General features: G+C 36.0%; 1 protein-coding gene across 7 annotated transcripts in view; it reads left to right on the top strand.

Moving 5' to 3' along the window:
- LOC105256578 (potassium voltage-gated channel protein eag) overlaps nt 1-13,023 on the top strand; it is a 76,796-nt gene that overhangs the window by 12,169 nt on the left and 51,604 nt on the right. For all 7 annotated transcript variants that reach the window (XM_011266629.3, XM_011266626.3, XM_025408923.1 and 4 more), the window contains exon 2: nt 2,038-4,273. In XM_011266629.3, coding sequence (XP_011264931.1) covers nt 4,195-4,273 — 79 coding nt within the window. In that variant the 5' untranslated portion in view covers nt 2,038-4,194. The remainder of the gene's footprint in view (nt 1-2,037; nt 4,274-13,023) is intronic.

The following is a 13,023-nucleotide window of genomic DNA, read 5'->3' as shown; positions in this document are numbered from 1 at the left end:
AAATAATTAAAATTAAATGAAAATATTTTCGTTGCGTTTATTTTTTATCGGAAATATTTCTTTTACAAAAAAAATGTACTGGATTTATGTATAAAAATATAATATTTGATAATTTTCTGTAAAAAATACAGCATAACAACGCACGCCCTTGTTTGCACACATACTCGGTGGTATGTCAAAGAAGCATAATAGGATATAGTCCATTACAACAAAAGCCAGAGGAGAGAAAATGGACAAGGATGGATACGCAAAAACATACGAAAATATTATAATCGGTCTTCCATTAATTCCATTGTTCGTATAGGAAGAAATATTATTCATCAATAAAGCTCTTATTTTGGCAGTCTTGGATAATAGTTCCATTCAGGTTCCTCGTAAAGTTAATTTATACATATATAAAGATTAAAAAAATTAAAAAATCAGAAAAATCTATAAAAATAATTTCTCTCTCTATGTTTCATTTCATAGTTTCATGTATATATATAATAGTTTAAATTATAAAGCGATCGATAACCTGCGAGATTAATAATAGACCAATTTAAACGCAATATTGTATGCCGTATATAGATTGTCATTATTTAATTTAATGCTTCTATAAACAGTCTAGTCCATCTTATGTAAAGATGTGGTTTCATAAAGCGTCGCGACTAGAAATTATCAGAGCGATTCAAGTAGCGGTACGTAGGTGCAATCGATTTCAAATTAAACATGGAAGAGGAGTAGCGTACAACAGACGCGCGAGAGGAAGTAATCGTGGCAACCTTGTCGTGCTACAACAATAATTGCGACTATAGTCCAAAGTTTGCAATTGAAGTTTGCCGGATATGTCTTAACGGTAACGTCGCGCCTCGCTTTACACGTGTCGCACGCTACACTCTCAATTATATTCTTGCGATGCAGCTTTGTTTTGCTCTTCAAAAGAATTCGAAAGAAAATGCGCGAGACTTGGATGATAGATTACACGGTCGGGACATTTCTCGTTCGAATTAAAATAACATCACAATCGAGATCTATATATATATATCGAGTAATCTCGTTTGTCGCTTTTATTTTAACCTCTGTATCTATGACTGCTGGATTACGGTATCTCGATGTGTATGTTCAAGCAGTTAGAGGTCAGTTAGCCTCAAGTGTTTCTTAGCACGATATTCATTATATGCGTGCGATGAATGTTTTATTCGCGAAAAATTGTAATAGAGTGTTCAAAATGATTATAAAAAATCAATCTCTCGATGTTACACAATTCGATCATCTTTTACACAATGAAATCATAAATGTATAAAAAGTTTTATTTCGAGTATACACAATATCTACACAAAATGAAATTCATGAAATTAAAAACGTAGTAATTTTCTATTTTCTTAATAATTAATAATAATGGCTTTTTGATAATATATACATGGAACTAATTGGAGATGCTCGTTTCATGTATGTAAAGCTATATGGCTATATAACATATGTAAAGGCCAAGGCGGACACATGTCGTATATATATGTACTTGTCATATCCTATCTATATGTGATATTTACGACGCGATCGACCACGCCCGGGTCAAAATAGAATTCACGAGTAGCACAAAACTACGTACATGTGTTTGTAAACGTCTCGTTTTGGAGTTCATAGCCGATGCTAGACGTAGCGAAGACGCTGTATTTTTGGCAACAGGCTGAATGCGTCGCGGCAACGATTCGCGTCCGAATGTCGGAAGCTATCAGGAAGTTCTCGAATGACATTAAAAGTTGGACCGCTGTATTTCTTCCGACACGACGAGAAGTACATTTATTCGGAATAGTCGGAAACTAGATGAAGTCGGATTTTCGCGCGAATCGAATTTCTATGAAGTCGAACTCCCGGAGAATCGGAAAATCGCAATAAAATTATAATACGATACGCTATTTTAAAAATCATCTATCCGAAATATTATGACAGATGAAATTTCATTATCAATAATATAATTTCTCTCTCGGGAACTTATATATTAAATTATTAAGTTAGTGTTTTTTGCGCTTACGCAAACAATTATTTTTCTGTTTACAGAAAACGTTTCCCCGACATCGTCGACTAAACATTCTCGATCACCATCGCTCACCCGAGAAAAATCCCCGTGAATAAGTAACAACGCGAGGACATCGCATTGGAAAACAGGGATTTGTCGGGACTTGTCGAAAAAGCGCGCGATCGAGTCTCGAGTCTCGAGGTGCCTCTCATCCGTGAGATAGCACGGAAATGCCTAGCCCGAAATGATGATGTGACTGTCGGCAGTCGACGTCCCGCATTCGGCCCATCTCTCCCGAGGGATGTCCTCCTCCGCGGGTACCGCCTGCACGGACGCCGAGGAGGACGCCGAGGATGTGGAGAACGACGTCACGGGTACATCGGCGCAATCGTCACGTTACCTGTCGTTGTCGTCGTCGTCGTCGTCGTTGTCGCGAATTCGTCACCGTCGCCGCGCGAGCGATCACTTGGAAGGATTGCGGTTAGATGGGTCATCGGTCGTGCATCGTCCGCCATCGTCCGACGACACTTCCGGGAGCACCGTCGAGGACACGCGCCCATCGACGCCTCGGGCGCGCGGATAAGAAGAGGAGGGGTCTGTCTCGCTCACCGCGATCGCCAACAACGTATGTTGTAATCGTCCTCGAGGGACGACGACCAGGTGGATCGATCGACGCCGCATTCCGATCGATCATCCTTCTCCACGGCTCGATTGTCGGCCACCTCCGGCCGATACTCATTTCGAGCGGATTCGGCGAATCGTCCGTTTGTCCCCGCAAACGACTGACGTCGGAACCAGTCGATATATCGACAACGACAGTCGTCATCTTTGACGCGGAATCAAGAAAGTCGGTAAACGAGTTCGTCGAATCGAACCGCCGGCAGGCACGTGCGGCTGGAATTCCGAGCAAGCATCGAGCGTGCGAATCGATAAGTGAATTCGAGGCGCGCTCGAAGGTCCTCGAAGAGCCAGGTGGACCGTCGACTAGCAGCACGTTGGTCGCTGAGCGGTCCTCTGGGTCGATAGACACGCTAATCCCGTCGAGCATCGCCGGCTTCCCCGTTCGATCGTATTCAATCCGATTGGTAAAATCGATCTGGGAGAATAATAGGATAAACCGATTGACAGGAATCGTCGTTGATCTCGAGAAACGATTTCCGATAAACGCTCGACCGAGTCTCTTGTTTCATCGACTGTCAAACGAGCAAACGATTACACGCGTCGGACATGTGTCGATTCTTCTGAGTAAATCGATAAATCAGTTTTTCCAGCCGGCCATCCCTAAGACGATCGAATCCCACGAAACGATTCGCTTCTCTTCCGCATCGTCCTCGAGGGAATCGTCGATTCTCATAGCTGCCCCGGTTCGAGTTACCGCGATGACGTGCAGAAGGAGGACGTCATTCAGGTGACGAAAAAAGTCGTCGATCCCATCCCCGTTATCGTTTATCGAAAAATTGAAGACTATCCTTCGATCGGCTATTTAATGGATAGCAAAGGTGGTGATAAACGACACGAGGGTCCACGACAAGAGAAATCTCCCGAGGGATTCGAGGCCTCTTTCGTTTTTCGTTACTTTGCCCGCCGAAAGCTTCGGATTTAGAAATTGCTTCAAAACGAAATGTCAAAAAAAAAGAATCTGAAATTTGTCCCTAGTGCCACAAGCAATAAAGAGTGCTTCGATTGATTTGCCGAACAAGTGATGATGGGAAACTATTGGGCGCTTTTTTCATCGCTCAAGAGTGCCGCGAAATTGTGAAATTTATTTGAAAACTGAGCGTTCGCTCTGCGAAGAGGGCTGTTGGTTATTATACAGTTATGCAAAATCGCATCGAAACTCGTACGCGTTTCGTACTTATCTCGGACTAGTGCTTGTGTTGGACAGTTCTCGCGTGCGCGCGCGCGCGCGCGGGTATCGATCTAAATGAATCACGATGATGAATCGTCGCGTTCGAGCGACATCGCGAACGAATTTGAGTGCGTGAGGTGTATCGTCGCTTTTACTACACGTTATCGAGAGAGATACTCATCCGAGGTAAGATTACCGAGCTAAAAGCTGCGAGAAGAGAAAAAGAAAATACGAAAGATTTTCATCATGTGTCGCGAACGGCTTGAGATCATCCTAGCCGGTACAGGCTGGCCGAGATCCTGATAGCCACCGCAGCGACCAGGATCCGGGACCATTCAACGAAGAAAGGATGCCAGGGGGCCGCAGGGGCCTGGTAGCCCCTCAAAACACGTTCCTGGAGAACATCATACGACGCAGTAGCAGTCAACGTAAGTTTTTGCCCTTGTGTCTTATTATCTTGTTATCTTGTTGTGTCTTATTATCTGCATACATTTTGAAAAGTATACATTTTTCAAAAAGATGATGTAGATTCCTCGGCTTGTTTTAGTCGATTTTTTTTTAGCGAAAATGTTGAGACATGTTAATTAATAATTTTCGAATTATATGCGATTGAAAAACAAGTCTCTGTTCATGAAACAAAGAGAGCCTCAAACGGATAATAAGATATCCCTTAACTAAATTTTAGATAGAGTTTAATGGAATTTTAGTTTCATTTCAAGTTTAATTGCAAAGATATACGCTAAAAATTATTAAAGTTGCGATAAATGATAATTTTCTGACATTTTCGCTAAGAAAAAAATCTAAATTTGATAAGGAGTTTTTATCAAAGAATAATGAAGGAAAAGTGAGATATTCTGTACAATTAAAGCTTCGGAAAATCGTAGGCGTCGAGAACTTTTTAATTTACGATCGTAATATGAGTGACAGAAGTGGAAAAGTGGAAAACTTTGTTATTTTCAGCAATAAGAAATTATGGATCTAATCTCAATCGATACGATAGAATATTAATTAATTGTATTCGGGGCAACAAGATGCACATAGTGACATAAATTATTATTATACGTATTTAGGAGGTTTAAGGACATAAATTATTAATTTTACGTAAATCAATATCCCTATTATATAATGTCGCATTATTTCGCAATTATTCTCGAATCCCTCAATCATAATTTTGCTATTGTTACGCGGATTTTATTGGTGCTATAATATTTCATAGAAAATATTGCTGCACTGCAGATTCAAGCATCATAAATAAACCTTTTGGCAGTTATGGAAGGGCTAAATCAAGCATGTAATTTGATATCGATTTTCCTAATTGGAATGCCTCGAATTTCCGGAATCTGTCGGAATTCTCTATATTCATATACGTTCAAAAATAGCAACGGCAGTCAAGCGGATCGTAAACGAAGGCGAATCTGTTCGATTATACGTATATTGACTCGGAGTAATGTATTGACTTACTCGCGTTTCTGGAGAAGAAAGTGTTAGGTACGCGCTCAAAGCGCGTCGTGTACAAGTAAATTTCAGGCTACCTTACGTAACGGTCGATGGATCTTTGCGGACCAAGTTAAAACTTGGAGTTAATTAAAAGTTCGGAACAACGGTCATTCAAATTTCGTCGCGTTTGTAATTTTGTTCTTATCGTTCCCACCGGTAAAATATCGAATGAATGTAATCAATTATACGTAACGTCATAACTTTATCTTTACAATTTGATTTTTTGTCACCAGAGAGAGAAATTTAACAAAGTTGTGTATAACATAATCTAAGATATAATATTATGTAATATAATTTTATAATAATTTTATATATAATATAATTTTATATCATTCTCTCTCTCTCTCGTTTGGCGCGAAAGTAATAAGCGTAAAATACAGTAAACTAAATCTCTTAATAAGGTAATGTATCAAAAGTCGAGTTAAATCCGATGAGAAAATTATGAGAGCGTGCATCCCAAAATTACATTAAATTAAATGGCGAGGCGATTTCAGGAATAACATGCCGAAAAGTTACGCTCACTAATATAATAATGTAAAAGTTGTAAGAGAATTATCGTATTGTGAATTATTGGGAGAAAGAGACTTTTTTTATCCATTTATCAATCGTGAGACGGGGGTTACATGCAAAGTTGTCTTCAGCGAAATTTCTACTCTTCTATGCTTCTGACGACGACGTTTGTCATGTTTACGCGAGGTATCGAGAGTGGCTTTTTTTGTCGCTTTTTATCCGCAGAACCTCTTAAATTTTCTTCGACATGGAAGACCGAAATTTCCCCCATGATTTTTCCGTAAGGACAATAAATCCTATCGGCTTTTGCCTTCAGGTGCTGCGCACACCCACGGATCCGACGTGTGTCAGTGTGCCTCCTGTCATACCATCTCGTGTCATTGTCTTTTGACGACACTTTTTTTCTCGTGGATGAGAAAGATTTATTCAGAATACATTTCTCTGGAAAAATGCTTTGCATGACGAGATAAACAAGGATTAGGTTCGCGTAGCGTATAAAGTCATCACACCATCGGTTTTTTCGAAAGAATTACTCGATAAAGGTTTATCGATTTTCGAGGTAGCTCGTGTGGCAATTGTTACATATCGATATAAAAAATGTGATATTTTCGGACACTATAACAATTGATATAGTCAATCGTTTTATATATATTAATTAATATCTATATAAGTACGTATACAATTATTTATTAACACACACATGTAACATACGGTTTCATTAACGAACGTTATCCTTATAATTGTTAAATATTCTCTTACGTGTTTTGTTTAATTATTTAAATACATTTAATTATTGAAAATAAATGGTAGCATCACTATCGTTTCGATTTCCGTTCGATCGACAAATTGGTTGCGGTAAAACGCGATTAAACGAATCCGATTTTACGCGAGGGAAAAGCTTGTATCGGGCTGGATGCGAATGAAAGGGATAGCAATTACGGGAAGATATTTACATCTTTATCCCGGAAGCAGAGAGACGTCACGGTGTATTACAAACATTGGCTACGGCCGTGGTGCAACAATAACGCAACGGCGGTTACTCGATAGAGCAAATTATTAACGGCAACAGCGGCGGTGCATATTTTCGACGAGCCACTGCCCCGGAAGTAAATTACACACAAAACCGATGATTTCGATTTACGCGGGCACGCTCGCAAATACGACGAGTAAAACGAATATCGACGACAACGGCACAGGTGCGCTATACCGCTCTGTCGTTATACCGCTTTGATGCATTATCGTGATTGAAAATCATCAGAGCCGGGTGAAATGATCCGCTTGCGACACACGACCTCGAGCAGAGGGTTCGAACCTGCCTATCCTCCCCTTCTGCGCGCGCTCGTTAGTCAAACCAACGCCAGCTACCTGTCGATAAACACCGTACAAAACCGACGTTTCGTGGAGCGAGGGAGTGGTGACCAATGCCTGCCGTCAATACGTGTATTATATATTAGATCGGTGAAAAAGCTCCCTCCTTTCCCGCGCGCCAGCTTTTTACAAATATCGAGAATAAAAGCTGTTAAAAGTGTTTGTAATACATAGTGAGTGCGAAATTGGCAAGCTTATTTGCAAGAAAAGTGTATATTAGTTCGCTATATTGATTTCCTTTGATTGCTCTCTCTCTCTCTCTCTCTCTCTCTCTCTCTATATATATATATATATATATATATATATATATATATATATATGAATTTTTTGTAGCCTTTCTCACAAAAATTGAGAATAGGATAGCTTATCTATTATATTACGGACGGATTAAACATTTGTATAAAGTGACACTTAAATCGTTTATAATTTTCTCTTTTTAAAGAAAGACGAGATTTTTATTTAATTATCGTTATGTTATTGTTTCTTTTATTTAACATGTCAGGTGAAACATTATGTCCAACCTAGTGAGGCAAATCCTGTGGATTTGTAATTTTCATATAATATTCATGGCACGCGTCGATGCAACGCATCGATGACGATAATTTGTGAATTAATTCAACCGTCACAATCCCATCAGTTATTCAAAATGTTTTTTATATCGATTAGCGATTCCTGTCAAAGCAAATTTATTATTCATTAAATTTAGCATTTTAATCGTCGTAAATGAGCGTAAATATTCAGAAACAATCGCGATGGTTGTGCGATTTTTGTTAGACGGAGATTCGTCGCGACGAACAAGAGAAGACAAATGAGAACTATTAAGCGACGGAAAAAGTAGTAGAATCTTATTGTAAGATTTTATGGGGGCGAGGTGAAATATATGACCGGAAGAGCATACGCCGAGAGGAAACGCCTCGTCCTGAGAGATGATTGTGACAGACGACAGAGTTCAGTTACCGTATGTTTTACTTGCTACTAGCTTTGAAACTCGGGGAAAGTTGGAAAAGCGTGCCATGTGCCGTCTATATTTAGCTTATACGACGGTGGAGTTCACGGCGCCGTTTTTACACTCGCACACTACTTGCCTGTAAATAAAGGGGATTTACTACTATCTCTCATCGAGCTGCACCGCTATCCATCTGTTCGTTATTCGCTGTTCCCTTAAGTCTTTGCGTTTTATCATGCCATTTGCAGATTTGCATCTCTGCAAATTGTAGATTCTGGCTCGTATAAAGAACGACTCGTAATAAGATTCGCTATGGCCAGAGAGATGCGACATGCATCTCCCTCTAATTATAATTATAAATAATATTTATTAATGAAATAAATAATCATTACAATTAATTAATGATGCAACTCGATCAAAATATAGTTAGAAAATATGTCGCAATATAATATGTAAACAATTTATTTAATACATGTAAATTTAAAATACGTAATTAATAGAATGCGCGCTAATAGAATAATTGCCGACATAATGTAACATTCATAATGTAACAAATCACATCATTGTAGATACATATTTTACCCTTTTGTATGCATCTTTTATTTTAAAATTATGCAGAATCCCCGTCCCGGCAATTTTAAAGAAACTTTCAAACTTTATACGACGATATCTCTCTTCAACTATTCTAACGCTCGCGATCCGAGGATTACATCTTCTTTCAATTTCAGACGACGAGTCGCAAGGATATCTTTCTTCTTCCGTTATTATTTAAGACATTTTACAGATACCATGAAAAAGAAAAAGCACATTTTCATTAAATTGCATTCTTACAAACTGATGTAAAAGAAACTCCATTCTTAAAAACTTTTAATTCAAAATTTGAACCATCTCCTTGATGGAAAATTCCTTTGGATGTAAGCCATTAGAATTTCGATTATGATGAATCGAGAAATTTGGCAAATTGTTTCTTTTACATGATCTCATCGATATTGCAAGTGTCGAAATGGAATTAAAAATCCATCGATGTATTGAATTCATCGCTTCTCGATATCTTTTCCTTCGCAATTTATTTTCTAGCTAGCAAAATTTACAAAGAAAATCTACAGTTTTGTAATCGAAAATATATTATCTTTTTACAAAACTATAAACTCGTATTGATGATATATGTATTTCACTTATTCTTCACTAAAAATTCCGAAAAATTAGATTAATAGCCGGTCCGATGTAAAATTTCAAAATTTAACATATAGCATTAAATGAACCGTAAAGCATTAAAACATTCAGTGCATTCCATTAAACATAAATGTAAAGCTTTAATGTTTCAAAAATAGTAACGAATAAAATAAAATAATAATAAAATAAAATAATAAAATAATAAAATTCTTAATTATATTATGAAAATTCAATTTACACGGTTCTTTATCCGAATTGTTCATTTATATACAGTAGCATTTAATTTAATTAAATCCCTCTGATTACTTGAAATTTATTTTGGAATAATATAGAATTATTAGAACATTTATTTCTTAAGCACTTTTGATCGCGGCTGTTAGTTACATAAAACTTAAAATAAAAAGCATCGATCGCGTTTAACGATTGCTTGTTTAACGACAAGGAATTGTGCAGAAATATCGAGCTGGAGATTGAGCCTGATAAGCTCAGCAACTTTACTGTGTTACAGTTCTGTGAAAGTTTTGCGAATTCAATTTTCAGTTAGATAAATCGAGGAAATGTAGGAAAAATAAATTGCTTACGCAATTAATATACATATATTTAATGTAATATTATAGAATCGTCGCTGATTCAAATCTTTGTTTGTCGTTCAAATTTCTTTCCGTAATATATTTTTTTTATTAAAGGGCGTTATATGATGTTACATTAAACAGATTGATAGTTAAAGTACAATATTAAAAATAAAAAATAGTATGATAGCTATTCTATCTTTGTTTTTCGTTGAAATTTCTTTCCGTAATATATTTTTTCTATTAAAGGGCGTTATATGATGTTACATTAAACAGATTGATAGTTAAAGTACAATATTAAAAATAAAAATAGTATGATAGCTATTCTATCAGTTGGAGCGAAACATAATGATGGAGACATTTTATGATTTTTGTTTTCGAAATTCTACAAGTGCAAATGCGTGTTCGTGCAAACATTATATTATGTAATAATGCGAGATTAATTATGTAAAGTGAAAAATCATTTTCGCTTCGAATGCCAAAACACTCGATATCCCAGTCTGAGTTGCGGTTTCACGCTTGACCTAGTATAAGTTCCCTTAGTTCGTGAGCTTATCTCTCTCCTCCCGCGCGAACATCGATTCCCCAAGATATAACTTACCAACCTGTTTTTTTATTCTTCGGCCTTGAAAGCACGTTTCTCTCTCAGAGCCACTACGAGCGTATCGTATCGCGTCGTTGCGCGCGCGATACTCTTTGGACGATTAATATTACCCTATTTCGTCCAAAGGGAAGAGCCAGGACGGGATTCCGACACAGATATCGGACAACGGCGAAAAATATTTTATGGAAGAGGGATGAGAGATTGTATGGCGAATCGTGCTTTTGCTGGGAAAGTATTTTTTTTTTTTTGCACAATCTCGGGGTGCACATCCTGTTTCTCTTAGCAATAACTGGGATCGAAGGAAAAAATTATTGCAGTGGAAAAAAAACAAATAACCTTATATTTGATATATGCGCATTATTTTTGACAGTTCATTCGAATATTGCAGCATAAAATCTTCATGAAAAGAAAAAATCTTCATGGCAGAAAAAATAATCTAGGCAAAATAACATAGAACTGACGTTCATTTTTATCATGTTTTTCAAATGTAGTGTTCACAGGATAAATTAGACCGTTATATTGGGCGAGAGAAATATACATAAGCCAAATGTATATACGACATTCGAATTATCTCGGTGTACAAGTCATCTTGTAATTAAAATAAAAATATAAGCAAAATGCTGTACATTGCGTTTTTTTTTATTTTAGGAGTTCAAGTATCTACTGACTAACATGAAACAAAAGCAATTACGTAAATTACAATGTAATACAACTGTGTTCCATAACAGAAAACCCAAGTATTTATACACAAATGTATGTAGCATTGACACATGTAACATTCAATTATTTTGTTTTTATTAATTATATACATCAAAACCATAATTTTAATAAAAAAGAATCCACTAAATGGCGTACGAAACAAAAGAATTTTCTGCACATTTTACGATAAATCCAACGATTATACAACCGAATTTTCAACATTTCATAAATTGTTATAATATTATTTAAAATATTAAATAAATGCCGCGAATAATTTCATGTATGCAAACAACAATTCGTTTGCTAAAATACGCAAATATTTTCTGCAAGTATATAACTCAGGCTCAAGCGGCATTCGTCAATATCTACAAAAATACATACGCTGTTTCCTTTCATTTGTCTGGAGATGAGAAACAACGTTCAAAAACAAGAAATGAGAAGGATTGCGCCCCGAGGTAGCGTGAAGGTTGCATAAATCTCCCGGGTAAACTTGATCATATATTTTATGGTAAATAAAACGGAGAACAGGAGAGATTAGATTACATTGATCGTGAGATATGAACTTTATACGTCTTGACGGTTAATACAGCTAACTTTTGATATAAAATTAAAAAGATTTTTGATAAATGCAACTGCGACCTTATACGAATTTGATATGACGAAGGAATGAATACACGAGTAATTATACTTGTCTGTCAAGTCAATAAATTTTTTTAAAATTTCATCAATTTTCATAAATCTCTATTATTTAACTTTATTTGGAAAAAGGCAGCCAAATAAAATGTTTCATCCATCTTGTTTCAGCGCTCATTCTAATGAAAGTTTATATGCGAGACTTTCGTTGTGAAATTAGTAGAAGTAGAAGTTTGACGTGTTATGGAAAAAACGGATGTTACTTTTTACAAAGTAACTCTGCAAAGAAACTTTCTTCATGATATATAACATAACCAGCGGGACAAGCGCGAAATGTTGTAAATATATACTTTCGCCATTTCTCTGACCGTGCAAAATACTATTTTAGTTGAGTGGCATGCTGACATTACAATTTTATACTTTATGTAAAAGATATATTTCTCACAATAGACATATCATAAATGTCACACATAATTGAATAATTTTTCAGAGCTAAAAATGTAATTTTAAATGTTTTTTGCTCTCTCCCCCTTTAAATAGTTCTTTTAAATATAATTCTTTTTATATTTGATAAATCTTGACTGTGTACAAGTTGATTTTAAATTCATCAAAAAATTTGCAATTGAAGAAAAGCGCAGTTGACCATAAATATCTTATCTAATTTTTCGTCATGAGATTTTATTATATATATATTATATTATATTTATAATAAATTTGTGTAATAAAATTAATAGATGTAATTTGTAGAGAGATTACAACAATTTTTGAAACAACACTGGAAAATGTGTGGCTTCCACGAAATTAGGAAACTAGTCGTTGTTTGATAGGTTTAGCCTATTAGATAAGGGACGACTATTTAAACTTTCGAAAGTCATTAAAACCGGGTAAACACCGTGGAACTTCATTAATCTACGCGGGCGATTGTTTTTCTTGATGCAAGAACAAACTCTATCAAAAAGAAAAATTACTAATCAATACTGTACATACTATTAAATAACACTTTTTTTCTAAATTTTAATAAAAATTTAATATTTTTAATATTATATTTAATTTATTGGATTGTTTAATATTATATTTAATTTATTGGATTTTTAACATGCGTATGTGTATGAATAGTGATATTAAAATAAAATTGAATTTTAATAATTAGATAAAGCCTTTAGTAATAAAATAAAATCG

The sequence above is a fragment of the Camponotus floridanus genome, unplaced genomic scaffold, assembly GCF_003227725.1.
Source record: "Camponotus floridanus strain SB8 unplaced genomic scaffold, Cflo_v7.5 scaffold24, whole genome shotgun sequence".
NCBI lineage: Eukaryota > Metazoa > Arthropoda > Insecta > Hymenoptera > Formicidae > Camponotus > Camponotus floridanus.
This window is presented reverse-complemented; position numbering and strand designations above follow the sequence as displayed.